Source organism: Acomys russatus, chromosome 6, assembly GCF_903995435.1.
Source record: "Acomys russatus chromosome 6, mAcoRus1.1, whole genome shotgun sequence".
NCBI lineage: Eukaryota > Metazoa > Chordata > Mammalia > Rodentia > Muridae > Acomys > Acomys russatus.
The window spans coordinates 76172098-76192292 of NC_067142.1; the positions used below are offsets into that span (position 1 = coordinate 76172098).

Genomic DNA, 20195 nt, shown 5'->3' on the forward strand with positions numbered 1-20195 from the left:
ATGTTTTATCCAGTGACAACCAAACACACGCATGGGGTTCTCTGCTCTCCAGCTTCCTCCTCTGAACATGAAGTCAGCCGCATCTTTTGAATTTCTAGTAATTTTTTGTTTGTTTGTTTACTTGCTTGTTCGTTCTGAGATAGGGTCTCCTCGTGTAGCTCAGGCTGGCCTGGAGTTAACTATGGAAGTCTATGCTGGCCTTGAACTCACAGAGAGCCACCTGCCTCTGTGTGCATCACCGTGCCCGGCTCAGTGCTATCGTTTTTTAAGGGAACTGGTGCAGTGTCAAGTAAGAATTTGACAAAAAAGTATCTGTTGATAGCAAATATTCTGCATATGGATATCCAGTACCAGTGATGACACAATGTCATTTGGTTGGCTTGCCTGTTTTGTGAGACCTGTCCTCCTGACCTGCATGGCCAACGCTGGCCTTGACCTCATTGTCAGGACTAGCTCTCCTGTCAGAAAACAGTTCTTCGGCAGGGTGCAGGGTAAGATTTTTGTAGTCTATTTATTTCCATTTCAAAGCTAGCAGAATTCTTTTGTTTTCTCTGAATGACATTTTCTCCTGCTCTCAATAAGAAATTGGATTGCCAGGTGGCTTTAGGCGGTATATGACAGAACCCTTAGTTAAGTCCAGGCTCTGTGACCCCGCTGGCCTGGACTTGCCAGCAGTGCTTCAGAGCCAGCCTCCTGAGTGCTGTTTGCAGTGGTGTGTGTCACCACACCCATCCTGGCTGTTTTTGAATGGTAGTCACTTGAGAATAGTGCCAGCCATGATGGATCCCATGTAGAGACCAATCATTTCTAAAGTGTCCCCTGGTGTCAGGCTAGGGAGGACATGAGTCCGCAGCACCCATGTAAAAGAATGTCCACACCCCCGAGCAGGAGGGGAGGGAACTGCTGGGTCCTGTCGAACTGCTGGCCAGCCCATATAGCCAGAGCTGGTGACCTCCGGGCTTGGTGAGAGGCCCTGTCTCAGAAAAAGTTAATAATGACAGTGGTGATAGACGGAGCATTATCACTAGCCGGGGAGTTGCCTAGCGAGCAAGAGCACTGCTGTGCAAGTGTGAGAGTTTAAGTTCAGATCCCCAGCAACCATGTTAAAAAGTGGGGCAGGGCTGTCTTACCTGCCTGTAACCCCAGCTGTGGGGGACAGAGACAGGAGGGTTGCTGAGACACAGTCTTTTGGCTGCCAATTTAACCAGGTTTAATTAGAGACACTGCCTCAAGGAAATGAGATAGTGTGTGATAGGGCAGGACACACAAGGCTCTCCTCCAACCTTCACTGCATGCACACATGCATTTGCGTGCACACGCGTGCACACACACACACACACACACACACACACACAAAATACACCAAAAATAAAATCAAGTAAGGTGCAGAGCCCTAGAGGAAGACAGCAGTAGCAACCTCTAGCCTCCACATATGCACACGTGGGTGAGTGTGCACACACACACACACACACACACACAAATATTTCATAGTATCAATAAACTAAATTTTATTTTAACATTTAGATTCGATGGCAAGAAACAATCAATGAAATAGACAACAAGTTGAAAAGCATCTGTGGTGACATACTCCTTTCCTCTGCCTGCATTGCCTACAGTGGAGTCTTAACGCCAGAATTCCGCCAGCCTATGATACAGAAGTGGGAAGACCTCTGCACTCAGTACAACATTTCCTTGTCATCCCAATTTTCCTTAATTGAAGTGATGGCACAAGCAAATGAGGTAGTAACACAATTCTATTATCCAATTAAGCAATGGTGCTACTGGTTGGGTTGGAGGAATGTGTCTATAATTTTTAGCATGGATGTTTCCCCTAAATTATTATAACGAATGAAAATATTGAAGTTTTTCAGCCTTTTATCCTTTCTTCCTTTAACTTACAGATCCAAAGCCTCAATTTGCTATATCTATCCTGTTTCACGTTCTCTAACAAAATTCATAAAGTACTCTCTTTGTATTGCAATCCTACCCACCCTGTCATAACGGGCCTAGGCGGCTACCAAGCCTAGGGCACATTCTTAGTCCTGGCCAAAGGCGCAGACCTGCATTTACCAATAGGTATCTACTGTCTATTCCTATAAGTCCTTTGTTGGTGCTTAAGAGATTAAAAAGGAGAAATGCACGCTCCCATTCACCCCTTAGCATTTTAGCTTGGTTTCTTCAGTACTAACTCTAGTGAAATGGGCCTTTGAACATATGAGGTCCCAAGAGCAAGTCCCGCTTTCTCCCCTTCATGACAAGTAACCACCGAACGCCAAGCACGTCACTGAGCACATTACATGTAGATGAACTAAATGCTCCAGCAAAAAGTCGAAAGTTGTAAGAGCACACAGAAGTTAATCCAAAGCATAAGACAGAAGCCACATGCTACTTACAAAGAACACATCTAAAAAAGTAGGATTGAGACTTTTTTTTTTTTTTTTCGGTTTTTCAAGACAGGGTTTCTCTGTGTAGCCTTGGCTGTCCTGGACTCGCTTTGTAGACCAGGCTGGCCTTGAACTCACAGCGATCCGCCTGCCTCTGCCTCTCGAGTGAGAGACTTTTTTTTAAAGGAGAAGATGTACCACAAATTACAAATAAAAGTGGCCCAGAAGGGAGCACTAAAGTTTACAAAGTTTTTTACTAAAGATGGATATGATCCTGGCAAAACTATATTAACAATTCTAAACTTGTATACTAATTACACCACTTCAAATACTAGGCAAACAATATTTCATATTAAGTTAAAATTAAATTGAAATTGAAAAACCTAGAGAGAAAACAGATCAGCTACTGAAATGGTTCGAAGTGAGATGCCCTCCATAGGCTCCTATGTGTACATACTGGGTCGCGAGGTGGCTGCACTTTTGCGGGGGAAGCTTAGGGACTGCAGGTTTGCTGGAGGAAGTACATTGTCAGAGGCATGCTTTGAGGGCAAACAGCTTTGTCTACTTCCGGTTTGCTCTCTCTGCTCGAAACTTGTGTTTGAAGAGATGAGTGCTCAGCTTCCTGCTTCAATGCCATGCTGGCTGCTCACTGCCATGGTTCCTCACCATAAAGGATTCGTAACAGTCACCGGAAGCCCATCCTCGTATAAGTCACCTCAGTCACGGTGTTCTACCAGATCAGCAGAAAAGTAACTAAGGAGGAAGTTGGTACAGGGAGTAGGATGTTTCTATAAAGAACCCGACAGGGTCATTTTTTAATAGGAAGGTGGAAGAATCTGCAACTTTGCACTAGAAAAGCAGCCGGGTGCTGTAAGCAGAACTTAATGGTCCATGCTAATAGGCACCAGACAGACAGTACAGCTGAGAGCAAATTGGACTGCCGAGGCCTAGCTGAAGAGGCTCAGAGGGGAGCAGCGAGGAGAGAAGCCGTCCCTGTGATTGGTTGGCAAAGATTGCAACTGCCTTCTGCCTGTGTCCTGAGAACTTGCCCAGTGCAAAACTGAAAAGCAGCGGTGATAAAGGAAGCACCAGGAAGCTCAGAACTGCTACAATTGTTAAAGAAATCCACACTATTAAGGAGAGATGAGGCCTGCTCTGGAGCAAAGGGAGGGGCCTCAGGCAAGACCCTGCCCATCTGAGCTTTCAGCTTAGGAAAGCAAAGGCCCGGAGGAGGTTTCCGAGCCTAGAAAGCAGCCGCTGGAGAATCAGGGTTTGTCCCAAGAGAGACAGCCTGGCAGCATAACCCACAGGGAGCTGGCTTTAGAGGCACAAGGCAGTGAAAGGGTTGTGAATTCTTCCTTGATGATTTTATTCAACCACTGAGACTACATACCGGAGAATCAAAATGAATCTATCAAAATATGGACAAAACTTTAAAAAGGGAACCATAGTTCCTAAGATAACTTTTGGAAACAAAAGCTATATCAAATTCAAAATTTGCGAAACTCGATATTCTAGACTGTCCAGCTCTTCTCAAACTCATCTGTATCCTAGGCAACGTAGGAGCAGCGTGCGTGTCCTGGTCACTGAGAGGATACAATCCAAAATATTGAAGACCGTGCTAGGCCAAAATATTATCAAGCTGTGAAGGATCAGAGTCACATTAGAGATGTGTGCTTAAAGAAATAGGGTTTTTTTTAAGCCAACACAAATGTAAAGCATACCTAAAGAGCACAGGCACCAGCCTACACTAACAAAGGCCATAGTGCAGTGCATGGGAGATGGTATGGGGCAACTGAATATCCATTTTAAAAAAACAAAACAATATTTCACATCACAAACAAAATTTTGGTTACACTTAAGTTCAGTTGCCTAAATGTGAAACACAAACTAAGCCCAATATGCTTGACCCTGTAAAGAAAAAAAAAAAAAAAGATCTCTTAAATTTAACCATAATAGAAAAAAATATGATCAATTACATTAAAGTTTAGACCATTTATTCATCAAAAGACACAATTAAGGTGCTGGAGAGATGGCTTGGAAGTTAAGACCACCAGGTTTGGTTCCCAGAACCCACATGACAGCTCACAACCATCTATAACTCCAGTCCCAGGGAAGCCAGCGCCATCTTCTGGCGTCTGAGGGCATTTTATGCGCATGGTGCACGTACATGCGTGCAGGCAAAGACTCACATACATGAAGTACAAGTAAATTGAAGATGAAAAACGTCTTGAAAAAAAAAGACAAAAGATAGTATAAAGTAGTCAGGCATGGTGGCACAAACCTTTAATCACCGCAGTAGAGAGGCAGAGGTGGGCAGATCTCTGTGAGTTTAAGCCAGTCTTCTACAGATGAGTTCCAAACCACCCAGACCTGAATAGTGAGACCCTGTCTCAAAAAAAAAAAAAATGTTATAAAGATAAGCCGGAGTCCAAAAGTCACCTTATTTAAAGAGTTCTATCCAGATCACAGGAAGAATATGCCTACACATCACTGAGCATCAGAAAGCTCAGTGGGAAAGAGTCTGCAGTGGACGGCTTACAGGGACAGCATCTGAGCTGCCAATAAACACATGTAGCTGCTGAGCTTCACTGTGGGGCTCACTGGGGGACGATAAATCAGGTCCCCAAATAAGATGCCACATGGCAGCTATCAGGAAACCCTTACAACTGCCGTTGAGACTATAAAATATTATAATGGCCTTTAAACCAATACTACCAACTCTTAGGGAAAAAAAATATATCCTGTAACCCAACATCCATCTCCTAGTATTTTGGCTACCTGACGTGTACAAGCCCAGCAAGGTAACGCACACCTGTGGACCCCTCAGCACTGGAACAGAGACAGGAAGACTGGGAGTTCAAGCCTGGGCTACAGAGTAGCACTTTCTCAAGAGAGAGTGGGGAGGCGGGGAGAGCAATGCATACATAGCTAGATATATTCATTAAAGAATTACTCATGTCAGTCAGATTAGCCCAACTACCTTTGGATAAAGAAATCTTAATATGCTCATAAGGTATAATGAGAAAGTGTAAACATGATAGATTACGTGGATAAAGTAAAGCCAGATATTTACAAAATCACCGAGATTCTACTTACCCAAAGTCTAAAGTTAAGAGAACAAAGCAGTACCATTTACAAATACACACACAAAATGAGAAAGACATTGAGTAAGAATTAGATTCCGAAGAAAAAAAACCGGCCTGGAGAATACATTTGTTGCCACCCCTGCGATGCTCACCCTGTCATCTTGACAGGGTGAGAAGCCATCTTCGCCCGGCAACAGGAGCACTTCCTCTTTTCAGATTTCTCCCAGTTCTTTCCATTTTCTTTAATGCAGAACTCGACCGTATGCAGCTCTTCATAGGCTAGCCCACACCCAGAGAAAGACACTTTTCCCATCTAGGACTGAGGAGGCTCCTTGGGACTGGAGTGTCCCTGGTGTCCTATTCAGTTTCTTACCTCCTCAGGCTCCATTGACCCTTTCCTCTTAGCAGGCTAAATAAGACTGCAGGGAAACAGATAAGAAGATGAAAGATGAGGCCAGGGGTTTAGAGAGATGGCTCAGAGGTTAAGAGCACTGCCTGCCTTTCCAAAGGTCCTGAGTTCAATTCCCAGCAACTACATAGTGGCTCACAACCATCTGTAATGAGATCTGGTGCCCTTTTCTGGCCTACATACATGCGGCGAAACACTATAATAAAAATATAAATAAAAATTAAGAAAACCAAACAACAACAACAAACTACCATGAAAGATGAGGCCAAGAAAAGAGTGAGTCTCCTCAGAGGAGAGTTAGCCCCTGAGCCGAGTCCTGGCTGTGCGTCTGGTTCTGACAGTGTGGCACTGGGCCCTTCTCTGGACTTTCAGCCTCCGTTTCTGAGAAATTCAGCGATGTGACGAATACATGATTGACAGGTATGGGCACAAGTCACTACAGTCAGTTGTCATCGCTCTGCATGACAGTGTGTTGCCTATGTGCATAAATCCTAAGAGTCCTGGACACAGTTCCCTCCCTGCCTTTATATTTCTTTTCTATTTCCAGTGTCTTAAATTACGTAACAAAACCCCAATCCACTTTAAGTTGTTTGTTCCACTGGTCCTGTTAAGGATTATATTTCTAAAAGCTATGATTGTGTCAGATCCTTCACAACCCTTTAAAGGACTTAAGATTCTGTGGGAGAAATAAATAAATAAATAAATAAATAAATAAAATAAAAAGAGTCTGTGGGAGTTTCTGAAATGGAAAAAAAAAACAAAAAATAAACAAACAAACAAAAAAACTAGTGTTTGCATTTCCAGATCCGCCGGTGGCATAATCAAGGGCTGCCTCTTGGTCAGCACTCAGCAGAAAACGCCATCTTGATGAAAAATACTAAGCAGTGGCCTCTGGTGATTGACCCACACAAGCAAGCCCTCCATTGGATCCGTCATATGGAAGGGCCGAGGCTACAAGAGATTTCTGCTGAAGACAGCAGTTACCCCAGAAAGCTTAAGAATGCCATGCAAATAGGAGACTGCGTCCTCTTGCAGGTATCTGCTCCATGTGGCCTGATTCCTTCTATTGGCTCCCGTGTTACATCCGTGATCATAGAGACAAAAAGTTTTAAGGGTCCAGGACTTTTGTCAAACAAATGCATACATAACTACATTTGCATGCATGCACTATATATGTGTTTTATACATGTACACATGCCCATAATTTAGCTCTCTCATACCTGTCCTCCTCTGCTGGCATCAACAATGTGTCTTTTCAATGGATTCATTTGAGGCAATTTTTTTATTTATGTATGTTGGATTTTTCCAGAATGCCCCTGATGCATTCCCTCCCAGCTTGAGAGCAATACTGAAGAAGGATATTTGTCAGAAGCGAGGGCAATATTACATCAGAATTGACGACTCCGAGATTGAATACGATGAGAGGTTCAGGTAGTGTCTCTCATAGTCAAGTCCAGCCGTGTGTCTTAGCTCTTCAGATAAGGAACACTGAAGGACTTGTGCTTCGTCCTGATGAGCATGACCCTGAGGGGAAGGGACTGTTGTGTCATGAGCATTCTGTTGGTTTCGTGGTTTGTGGCTGTTGTCACCCACGTTCAGAAAGAGACTGGGTTTTTTTTGGTTTTTTTTTTTTTTTGGTTGGTCGGTTGGTCGGTTGGTCGGTTGGTCGGTTGGTCGGTCGGTTTTTCGAGACAGAGTTTCTCTGTGTAGCCTTGGCTGTCCTGAACTCGCTTTGTGGACAAGGCTGGCCTCAAACTCACAGCAATCCACCTGCCTCTGCCTCCTGAGTGCTGGGATTAAAGGCATGCGCCACCACGCCTGGCTAAAAGAGTGGGCTTTATCAGCGTTGTTTGACAGGAACAGTGACCCAGAGCTGAGCGGGAAGTCAGCAGCCAGGAAGCCTGGCCCAGTTAACAGAGGGGTTTGATTTGATCCCTTCACCAGCACCAATAGCACGGCACGGCACAGTGAGCTTTGGCAGTGGCTCTGTCAGTAAAATAGGTGCTATGAAAGCACGAGCGCCTAGGCTCAGAATCCGCCTGTGTAAAGGGCAGCACACACTTGCAGTGTCAGCACTGGGAAGGCAAAGGCACCAATCCCTAGCATCCAGAGGCCAGCCATCCCTACCAACAGAAATCCTGCCTCAGAAAATAAGGCAGAGAGCATATTTGGAACAAAAAGAGATTTTTTTTTTTTTTTTACCCTAGGGGGGTAGAAAAATGGAAACTCTTAACAGCAACAGAGATACCCCTCACCTCAGATGAGCCATAACTGGAGGACTGGGGTCCTAGGCAGTCAACAACCACCAAAGCCACTGGAGAGGGTGGACTTCAAGGTCCTTTGTCTCTCTAAAATACAAGCACTGAATTCCATGGGAAACAGCAAGGGTGACTTTTTTTTTTTTTTTAAGGAATTCATTCTGGGTTCCGAGGTAAGATATAGGAGATGGAGGCAAACAGAACTCTCATATGGCAAGACCAGGTCACAGAGCTGTGTCAGCATCTAGATCACATGCTTATCCCATCCACAGGGTGTTCATGCTTTGGTCTCTGGTCAGGACTAAAGCACAGTTAGAACCAAGGCCATTTCTGGCCTCTGGTCAAGGACAGGAATCAGAAGTGCTTGTTTTTGAGGTCAGTGTCCCTAAACTGCCTTGCAGGCTCCTCTACTGCCCCTCTCAGCAGCACAGCATCTGAGGCTCCAGGAGGAAGCCTCCTCCCTACTCCAGGCACCTTCACAAAGAGCTATTTCATGGTACCATCTGATGGCTACAGAAACACCACTCCTGAAAAGAAGCCTTTTGGGTTGTGTAAAAGAATGCTCTTCTTGGACAGAGGCAGGGGAGTCATAGCAACTGTGACCAACTGATTCTCAGAACAGATGTCTTCCAGAGGGTGGCAAGAGAGTGCTGGCTTAAGTGACAAGAGTTAAGGACAGAGATCCACTCTCTCTGGCCATGCCCCAGCCTTAGCCTTACCTTTTACAAATGGAGTGGAGGGGCTGGAGAGATGGTTCAGTGGTTAAGAGCACTGTCTGCTCTTCCAGAGGTCCTGAGTTCAATTCCCAGCAAGCACATGGTGGCTCGCAACCATCTATAAAATTATCTGATGCCTTCTTCTGTTATGCAGGTGTATATGCAGATAGAGCATTCATATACATAAAAATAAATGTTTAAAAACTTTTTTTTTAGTGGAGTGGAACATGGACCTGCTCTATTTAACTGACATATAAACAAAACAGGATCTGAAATCTCACTCCCCCTCACTCCTGCTCTAAGTCACCACCTTCCCTCATGCCCTTTCCTCCCCTCTGCCTAGGTCCTCTTCAGCAGAGACCAGTGACTAGCAAGGAGCTGACACCTCTTCACACAAATCCTCCACTATCTTATGTCCTCAGTGTAGAAACCATTCTTTGAAATGATCTAGTGCCATAAAAACTCCTATGCTCATTTGTTCCCCCCACCACCACCTTATGCTTAAATCAAATCTGGTAAAGACATAATTTATAGGTGTTTTTAAAGTCTTAAATACAGATGTGTTCACATAGCATAAACCAAGAGCATAATTGAGCTCAAAGCTGAAAAACTACAATTGAATCTTTTCACTTCCAGGAAAATACAGTTTCTATTATTTAAGCATTTGGTTTCATTGTTTTCTTCTGTAAGTTCTTTTAAAAGCTAGTGTCTTTCTGGTTTCTAGGTTGTACTTATGTACAGAACTAGACAACCCCCGTTTTCTCCCATCAGTTTATAATTTTGTTACTATCATCAACTTCACTGTAACATTCCAAGGCCTGCAAGATCAACTTTTGTCTACCATAGTAAGCCATGAAGTTCCTCACCTAGAAAATCAGCGTGCCCAGTTACAGGAGAGCATTTCTCTTGATGCTGTAACTCTGGAGGAACTGGAGGAAAAAACATTGACCTTACTCCAGAACACAGAAGGTAAGAAAAGATGCTCAGTAGGATTGAGAGACTCAAATGAAAGCCAGGAAAAAGGCATGAAGTTATTTTCTGAATTGGTACCAAAAACACCAAGTCTCCATAACTAACAGGAAACCAGTTAGAATGGGTGAGTTCTAACTATTTCTAAGTGAATTTTGATGTTCCTCAGTTTCCACCTTTGCTTAGCTCTTTCAGTACACAGTCAATCACCAAACACTAGCGCTAAGTTTTAAGCACTGGAGGCTGACTGACTCCCTCCCACTTCACGCTCCAGGAATCTTCCTCCCCGTCGGGGCTGACTGCAGACACGGAAAGATTAGCTCAGCAAGTGCTAATCTGAAAGGACCTTCCTCAGAGAGCAGTCACGTGGCTCTTAAACATATTAAAATATGGCATTTGTTAGCAAAGAAGTCAAAATTGTTTTCCTCTTCCTAGAAGAATACGAATGTTTTTATAGCACTAAAACATAAGTTGGTGCTAACTTCCTGGCTCACACTGATAAAGCAGTGCTCAAGCCAACTAGGACAAAGCGCAGTCTATCTGACCCTGAACTGTCTTCATGTTTTAATTAATGTCTCGTTAGGAGGTACAATATGTTTCTCAAATACATTTGTTCTCAATGTTGCATACAGAAATTGTCTGTAAACTTATTGCACTTATTTCTTTTATTTTTCATACAAATGCCCAGTGAGAACTGCACGCATTTGACTGACCCTATACATCACAGACAGGCTCTGGCTTCTATTAACTTTTTTCATTTGGCTTTTTAAAGAAGGATATCTTTCTAAGTAGCCCAGGCTAGCCTAGGTGTGGCATTTTTCTGCCTTAGCCTCCTGAGTGCTGCAATGGAGCCTGGCACCATCACACCCACATGGGTTGACTTTTAATATTCACTGGTATTAATTACTGTTTGTCTAATCTAGAGGCCCATGGCCTGGAGGAAGTACCTGTTATTACCAGGAACTTTGCTACAATAAACTAAAAACTACAAGGCTGGAGAGATGGCCCCTTGGTGAAAAACACTGGCTGCTCTTTAAAGGCCCTGGGCTTGGTTCCCAGCACCCACATAGCAACTCGCAACCACCTGTAACTTCAGTTCCAGGGGATCTGATGCCCTCTTCTGCTCTCCATGGGCACTGTACTTATGTAGTACACACATACACACGCAGGCAAAACATTCATACATGTAAAATAAAAATAAAATCTTTAAACTAAAAATTTAAAAACAAAAACTTATCAATAGTAATAAATATGGCTACAATTTTTTGTCTCATAATGCTATGTCAGGGCTTCTATTTTTTATTTATGTTTACATTACAGACCCTTTGCACATATATTATGGCTTCTGGTTTCATGTTTTTATAAAACTCCTGAGTGAGCAAATGAGGGGATCTCTGTATATTTACCTCTGTTTCTTGTGCCTTTTCTGGGACTCTTTTCCTTCTGCTTGTTTTATCCTGTTGTGACATTTGTTCTTGTTTTATCTTATTACATTTTATGTTACTATTATCTCTTAGAAGCCAGTTTGTTTTCTAATAAGATGCAGAAAGGGGTGCATCAAGATGGGATGGGATTTGGGCAAATCTGGGAGGAGTATAAGAGGGAAACCTAAATCAGGGTATGTTATACGGAAAAAAATTTAGTTTTAACAAAAGAAAAAAAAATGAAATAAAAAAGCTTGAAAGGGTTTGAAGTACTTCTAGGTACTATGTGGTGAACATCAAGGTGCCAGTTGATCTAACATGACTCAAGCACACAAACTCTCATTTTATGAACCACTCATATGAGACGTGAATATAATTCACTCTCCTCAGAGAATACGTGCTCCTATTGTGCCTTTAATATCCATGCTCTGTCAGGTTCATGTTCTACTAAAGGATGAGATGGTGTTACTTCTAATATTTACTAAAATCACTTTTTATAAAAACCATTCCTTTTTAAAGATTGATATTTTAGGGGCTGGAGAGATGGCTCAGTGGTTAAGAGCACTGCCTGCTCTTCCAAAGGACCTGGGTTCAATTCCCAGCACCGCATGGCAGCTCTCAACTGTCTTTGATTCCAAGATCTGACACCCTCACACCAGCACACATAAATTAAATAAAATATTTAAAAAAGAGATTGTTATTTTATTTTGTAATTAGTTGTATCTGGCGGGGGGGGTGTACAGGTGTCTGGAGAGCCCAGAAGGGGGGCAACAGACCCCTAGAGCTGGAGTTGCCGGGAAGTGTCAGTTCCCTGGTGTTGGTACTGGGACTTGGACATGAGTGCTGGGAATTATATTCTGCAAGGGCAATACATGCTCTTAACCCATAAACTGTCTCTCTAGCACCAACAATTGTTCTTTTGTTGTTGTTGTTTTGTTTTGTTTTGTTTTTTGAGACAGAGTTTGTCTGTGTTATCTTGGCTTTGTAGACCAGGCTGGCCTTGAACTCACAGAGATCTGCCTGCCTCTGCCTCTGCCTCCCAAGTGCTGGGATTAAAGGTGTGCACCACCACACTCAGCTCCCACAATTTTTCTCTTAAAAATTAACTAAAAGGCCAGGTGGCACACTCCTTTAATTCCAGCACTTGGATGACAGAGGCATTTGAGTCTCTATGAGTTCGAGGCCAGCCTAGTTTAATAGCAAGACTTCGTCTCAGCAAAAGAAAGGAAGGAAAGGAGGAGGGAGGGAGGGAGGGAGGGAGGGAGGGAGGGGGAGGGGACGGAGAGAGGGAAGATAAAGGAAAGAAAGAAAAAAGTTGAAAGATTGTAATGAAAATCTGAAAGCCCCCTTCAAATATTTGAAGTGGGAAAATTTCCTCTGCCTAACATGGTGCTTGTTCAAGAGTTGCAATCTAACAATGGTTGAGGAATGACCCTCACTCATCAAAACAAAATAGCGGAATGTTTTACATGAACTGATTGTATGCTTGATACTGTCTGGATTGAGGTGTGAGGCTATGAACCAACCCCAGGGTCTTGTTCATGCAGATAAATACTCCAGCCACTGAGCTAGATCCCCCAAGTGTGTGTGTGTGTGTGTGTGGGTGTGTGTACTGTGGGTGTGTATGCGTGTGTGTGTGTACATGTGTGTACATGCGTGTCTCAGCATAAGGTCAAATGTATTCTTTATGATAAAATTGTTATTATTATGTTCCTGTAATAAAAATAGAATTTACAAACAGAATTTAAAAAGGGGAGTGGGAAGTAGAGCCTGCACATTGTCAGTCCTACTTCTTGGAAATATGATATGTTCATTATAAAACTATGGGAGTGGCTCTCCTCTGAAGTCCAGGCCCACACTTGGGCCTATCTTTATCTTTTGTGAGCACTCCTTTCCTCCTAACCCTTATGTCTTAGCCTAAATTAAACTTTTTTTAATAGAAGAAGAACAACCTGTCTGGACATAAAACTGACACAAAGCCCACAGTAAAAACTCTCACAGTTCCCAGAACGGGAAAACTTGCCATTTCAACAGTTTTGGTTTAAATTCATGTTTTGCTCATTTTTAGGGAGCATATTGGATAACGAAGAAATTATCGAAATCCTAAGAAAATCCAAAGTGACTTCAAATGAAATTTCCAAACGCATCCAAGAAACAAAAACAGCAGAAAGAGAAATTCAAGCAACCCGCAGGAAGTACCTTCCTATCGCCACACGTGGCGCCCTGCTCTACTTCGTGGTGGCCAGCCTCACACAGGTGGAGTACATGTACCAGTTCTCTCTGGACTGGCTCCGGCAGATTTTTGTTTCCTCCACAGTTTCCAAAATTAGAGAGCAGATGAACGCTTGGAAAATGGACCAAACATCTCAGGAGAATGCTGATGGGATGTCCCCAAGTAACTCATCCCAACAAACTCTGGAAAGTGAGACAAATCCCTTCTTCGCCAAGAGTATTAAAAATGCCATAGACACATTGACAAGGAACGTGTTCAAGGTAAGCTGTTCTCCTCCTCCGGTGAGTTTTTCCAGCACTGCCTCTCGGGCTTGAGTAACAGCTGTGGTCTCTGTAGGTGGTCTCTTTAGCTCTATTCAATGAGCATAAGATCTGCTTCTCCTTCCGGCTTTGCACCACAATCATGAGAGAGAACACCAGTGACACTCTAATGGCCAATGACATAGGATTTCTACCAGAAGAGGAATGGAACATCTTTTTATATTCTCGTATTTTGATAAATATTAAAAATATACTATCCAAGCCTAGACTGAATAGTAAGTAAAAGTATTTTTTTCTGGATGTGTTTTTCAAATATATATTTTATTAATTTATTCATATTACATCTCAATTGTTAGCCCATCCCTTGTATCCTCCCATTCTTCCCTCCCGCTTTCCCCTTACTCCCCTCCCCTATGACTGTGACTGAGGGAGACCTCCTCCCCCTGTATATGCTCATAGGGTATCAAGTCTCTTCTTGGTAGCCTGCTATCCTTCCTCTGAGTGCCAGCAGGCCTTCCCATCCAGGGGACGTGGCCAAATATGGGGCACCAGAGTTCGTGTGAAAGTCAGTCCCCACTCTCCACTCAACTGTGGAGAATGTCCTGTCCATTCTGCATGTGTTTTTTTTTTTTTTAAAAAAAAAACACTAAAATATGATTCCTTGTAAAATACTAAAAGGTTTTGAGGGTTATTTCTCTGGAATTGAGGCTGAGTTCCACACCAGATTCACCAGTGTGTGAACATGCATTGAGCACTCAGCTCTTTGTCAGAAAACACCTCACTATGCAGCCCGCCTAGAATGCATGATCCTCCTGAGTCATTTTGGGGTGAGTGGATGAATAAATAAATCACCACTAGTAAGATTATGGTGGTCGCAGTGTAAAGCAGGGTACTAGTGGTGGTGAATAGGAACACACACACACACACACACACACACACACACACACACACGTTGATCACAGTGCCACCAGGCCCCTTTCTGAATAATGTTTTGTCACTATTGAAAACTTGAACCATAAGGAATATCATTGTGTAGCGGTTTGGATAAGCATGCCTGCAAGAGGCTCATATGCTTGAATGCTTGGTCCCCAGTTAGTGGAACTGTTTAGAAAGAATTAGGGGGTGTGGCCTAATTGTGAGAGGAGCTGTGTCATTGGGATGCGGAGAGGTGGAGGGGTGGGGAGCTTTAAGGTTTCAAGAGCCTGTGCCGGACCCCCTATTTCTCTGCCTGCTGCCTGCTGGTCAGGATGCAAAGCTCTCGTCTACTGCTCCAACTCCATGTCTGTCAGCTCTCTACCATGATGATCACGAGCTAACCCTCTAAAACTGTAAGGAAGCCGCTAAGTATATGCTTTGTTTTCCAAGAGTTGCTTTGATCATGCTGTCTCTTCCCAGCAGTAGAACCGTATGTAAGACGCTGTCCGAAACAGTGGCTGAATCTTTTAAGCTCTGTGATATGGCAAAAGCAATGCTGAGGGGAAACTGCTTGAGTATGGTTAGATGGAAATAGATCTCAGGATCAGAGGCGTGGCTCAGCCCTTATGAGCATGTACTGTTACTGCGGAAGACTCACGTTCAGTTCCTAGACCCCGCAGCAGGCAGCTTGCAACTGTGTATAACGCCAGTTCCATGGGGATCCAAGGCCTGCCAGTACCTGCACACACATGTACACATGCTCATACAGGAAGACACATATAACAACAACTCAAAAACTAAAAACAAATGTTTAAAAAAGAGAGATCTGAGATCAGCAAAAAATTTCTACCTCAAGAAATTCCTTTTAAAAGAGTACCAAAGTGGATGACTCATACTTTCTCATTTCAAAACATGTTATAAAAGTGCATTACTGTCAAATAAGTAGGTTATGGGCACGGAAAAACAGATAAATAAGGGGCTGGAAAGAGCTCAGTAGTTAAAACTGAGCACATAATTGCTTTAAAGAGAGCCCAGCATGCATACTAGCAGCTCACAACCACCTGTAACTAACTCCATCACAAGGAGATCTGATGCCCTCTTCTGGCCTCTGTGGGTAATTGCACTCATGTGCACATTCTCCCACACAGACATGCACATATACACATACTTTTAAAATAAAAAATCGTAAGAAGAACCCCATAAATTGACACAGTGTGGATATACGCAATACTGAGCTGTACTGAAATGGTTAAAATGATCAGTTTTTCTCTCATTTACATTCAATTATTGGGAAAACTGGATAAGCACATAAAACGGAATGAGGCACAAACACTGAGTCTAAAGGGATTAAAGACTTAAACGTAAGACCTGAAACTCTGACGGTCCCAGCAGGGGCCAGGGAGATGACAGCTCAGCAGGTAAAGCAACTGAGGGACAAAGCTCTGCTTCCCAGCACCCACATTACAAAGCCAGGCACAATTGTGTGTGTGTGTGTGTGTGTGTGAGAGAGAGAGAGAGAGAGAGAGAGAGAGAGAGAGAGAGAGAGAGAGAGAGAGAGAGAGAGAGAGAGAAGAGGGAGAAGAGAGAGAAGAGGGAAAGAGAATGTGCACAGTGGTAGCTCTCCAGGCAGCTTGGGGAGCCGAGTCTATGAGCTTTCAGGTTGACTGAGAGATGCTGTTTCAAAAACAGAGGTGGAGAGTGCTGAGGTGCTGAGCAAAGTGAGCAGTCATCGATCTCTGGCCACTGCACGTGCACACACACACACACACACACACACACACACACACACACACACACACACACTTTCTTTTTAAGTCCTAACAGATAATAAAGAAAAAAGTTTATGTCATTGGTATTAGTCCCTAGTACAGAGTGCCTCCAAGAACTAATTTCAGCAAAGAAGGGAATATTTCGATTCACACTTTTCAGGGGTGTCAGTCCGAGGATGAGAGCAGGGACTTTCTGATACAGACCAGTCCCACCAAGGCGGGATCAGGAAGTAGCAAGCTTAGGCTAGAAGCAGAAGTTGAATGTCACCATTAAGAGCCACCCAACCAGCAGACTCTTTCTTCTAAGTTCCAGAGGTTCCAGGGATTCCAAGCCTCCCAGAACAGAGCAGCTGGCTAGAGGCAACCCTTTTACAGTGTACCTGTGAGGAACACTGCATGTGGTAATGGTCTCTTTAACTCTTATGTATGCCTGATGGAATTGTAAATATAAAAAATAGAATGGCATGTCCTCAAAACATTAAAGATAGAACATTCAAAAAACAAAAAAACAACAACAACAACAAAAAAAAAAATAACAGAAAAAGAACAATTAAATGATTCAACAATCCCACTCCAAGTAAATGGCCAAAAGACTGCAATACAATCTGGAAGACATATTTACCCAGCCATACTCAGCGCGATGCAGTTCCGATAGCTGACAGGTGCGTGCCGCCGCATCTCTACCAAGGAATTGGAGGGATAAGCAAAACTTGATATAGATGCAGTTGGAATGGAATTTAAAGGAAAGGAAATCCCATTACAAATTACAGTAAGGACGTTTGTCAAAGGAGGTAAGACAGTCACAAAAATACAAACAGCACTCCTACGAGGTGCCTGAAGGAAGTCAGTTCACAGAACCAAAATAGAATGTTGGCCACCAGGAAACTGGAGGAGGTTAGAAAGCTCTAGAGATGCACTTTACACGGCGCACACGTACGCAATACTAAGTTGTGCTGAAATGGTTAAAATGATCGGCTTTTCTCTCATAACAACACTTATCTAGTTGATGTGTCTGTCTATTTATTGCAGTGCTGGGAACAGAACTCATGGCCGCATGCACGCTAGGCAAGCGTCCTCCCACAGAGCTGCAGCCCCAGCCCCTCGCGTTGATTTTTATGTGAAGTAGCTCTTTGCTCAACAGCAAATACTTGTTACTTGTCTACTCTGAGATGAGTCACTAGAAGGCAAAGGGTTTCTCTCTCCTGTGACCATTTTCTCCTCTCTGTTAGGTATATATGAAATATACAGACAGGAGCACCTTCAGTGGGTGTCGGATCTGAAGTGGAAACAATGCCAGTACATCAGCAGCCACATGGAGCCGTTCTCACTTCTCTGCAAATCCCTCTTGTCAAATAAGAATCAATGGAACACCTTCCAGGACACTAAGGCTGTGTACTCTCTAATAAGCAGGCCTTTCTGCTCGGAAGAGCTTTCACCTCGGCAAAGTCCCAGATCATCAGAAGAGGGTATGGACCCTTAGTGCTTCAACCTAAGCTTTCCAAATGTGTGTATGCATGTGTAGATTTTCAGTGTATAAAGGTAGATCATGGGCCTGGTGTGGAGGTGCGGGCCTTTAATCCCAGCACTTGGAGGCAGAGGCAGGCAGATCTCTGTGATTTTGAGGCCAGCCTGTTCTGCAGAGTGAATTCCAGGACAGCCAGGGCTATACAGAAGAACCCTATCTTGAAAACAAAACAAAAAGGGTAGATCAAAAATGGAAATGAGAGCACTGGTGTGTTCTGTGTGGCACATGTGAGCCCAGGCAAGCCTCGCAATAAGCTTAGGGTTGTGATCTTTATGGATTTCACTGTTACAGAGGCGCACTGGTTCTGAGCCTTGTAGCTGATGGAGCTTTCATAGATTCCTTATTTTGTGTCACAGACATGTGTTCTAAAAGTTAACACAGGAGCCAGACACACAGCCCACAGGGAGAGCACTTGCCCAGAGTGGCAAGGCCCCCACCTCAATCCCCAGGACCATGAAAAAGAAAGAAAAAGATATCCGTGAAAAAGACAGTAAGCCCAAGGAAGAACTGCACAGCAAATGGGTCTTTGTTTGTTTGTTTGTTATTGTTGTTGGATTTGGTTTGGTTTTTCAAGACAGGGTTTCTCTGTATAGGCCTGGCTGTCCTGGAACTTGCTTTGTAGCCCAGGCTGGCCTCAAACTCACAGCAATCTCCCTGCCTCTGCCTCCCAAGTGCTGGGGGAGGTGGTTCTTTTAAGGTTTACCATGCTGTCATATTTTCTCCTTTTCTCTTTCTGGTTTGCACTCTGCTCCCCATTTTTCTCACCCTTTTACTATGATATCCCACTTGGAATGCAGCCTAGTTTGTTTCCTGCCATGCAGTCCTCCATTTTTGCTCACAGAATTTTGCTATAACGTACAATAATATAGCACAATAACAGCGCCATTGCCACACGTACTTCCTGTCTGTCAGAATGGGAATTCCGGAAGTATAAATTCTGGTTAGTAGTCCCTGCCAGGTTGATTTCTTTAAGAATCAAACTTGGGTCCTCTAGAAGAGCAGTATGTGTTCTCAACCACTGAGCCATCTCTCCAGCCCACGTGCCCATTTTTCTAATAGAGGTCTGGATCTTTTTTGAGGTCTACCCATCTGAAAAGTTAATACTTCAATTTTAAAATACCATATTAGCAAGTCCCTTTCAAACAGTTACTGGCGATTTGATTTGCCTAGTCCTACCATATACTTTACCCATTTTTGTAATAAGTTGCTTATCTCCTTTTGGAGATTGTTTACTCTCCAAAATGTATACTATTCATTATAGATAATTCATTTTGTGTATTTTTCTAAATCTATTCACTGTCTATTGGCTGATAGAATCTGTAATATGCAAGTTAGTAAGATGTTTAATGTCACCAATTAGATCTATTTTCTACCTCCTTGCTTTTCTACTTCTAATGAAGAAGTGCCCACCTCATACAATTTTGTTTGTGGATCACTGTTTTGTTTTGTTGTATCTCTCACTAATCTATCTGTAGTCCCTAAGATCGTTTAATGTAAGACAAAAGATCATTTTTATGTAAAGCAACTTTGTTAACTCTTCTTGTAAAGTGAGAGTCTTTTTATTTTGCAAATAACTCGAAATTTATCCACTCGTGATTGAACTTCCACATAGCGTGGGGATTTATTTTTTAATCAGAATATTAGCACACTCAAAAAATATTTTTTGTACTTCAAGTTGCATGTAATGTTAGATGCTGGGGAAATGCCGGGGAAGCGATGCTCACCGAGACAACAGCTGTGGCTGGAAACAAGGCATGGAGGGTGGCCTACTCCTGGTGCAAGACTCTGCCGCCCTGGGGAAAACAATCAGTGCGAAAACAACAGCAACTCTGTAAATGTAACACTTAAGTTTTCAGAATTATGGTGATCGTGACTGAGCTTTGTGGGTTCTTTTTTGTTTGGTTGGTTGGTTTTTTTGTTTTGTTTTGTTTTGGTTTTTGTTTTTCAAGACAGGGTCTCTCTGTGCTAGCCTTGGCTGTCCTGGACTCGCTTTGTAGACCAGGCTGGCCTCAAACTCACAGTGATCCTCCTGCCTCTGCCTCCTGAGTGCTGGGATTAAAGGCGTGCGCCACCACGCCCGGCTGCTTTGTGGGCTCTTATTTCCCAGTCTGTTCCAGGTCTCTTCTCTGTCCGTTGACGCTCGCTTGAGAGGACAGGTGTTGAGGGCCTGCCTGTGGCCTCTGCTTCTCAACTCCCTCAGCCTTGGCAGCCCCGTCACTGCATGCCCAGCCTCGTCCCCGGCCC

The 20195-nt window shown here is 43.4% G+C and overlaps 1 protein-coding gene across 1 annotated transcript in view; it reads left to right on the plus strand.

The window, feature by feature from the left end:
• Positions 1-20195, plus strand: part of Dnah14 (dynein axonemal heavy chain 14) — a 212252-nt gene that overhangs the window by 155898 nt on the left and 36159 nt on the right. The window contains 7 exon segments of the mRNA XM_051148372.1: positions 1525-1740; positions 6687-6917; positions 7192-7313; positions 9581-9825; positions 13318-13742; positions 13819-14017; positions 17656-17892. Coding sequence (XP_051004329.1) covers positions 1525-1740; positions 6687-6917; positions 7192-7313; positions 9581-9825; positions 13318-13742; positions 13819-14017; positions 17656-17892 — 1675 coding nt within the window.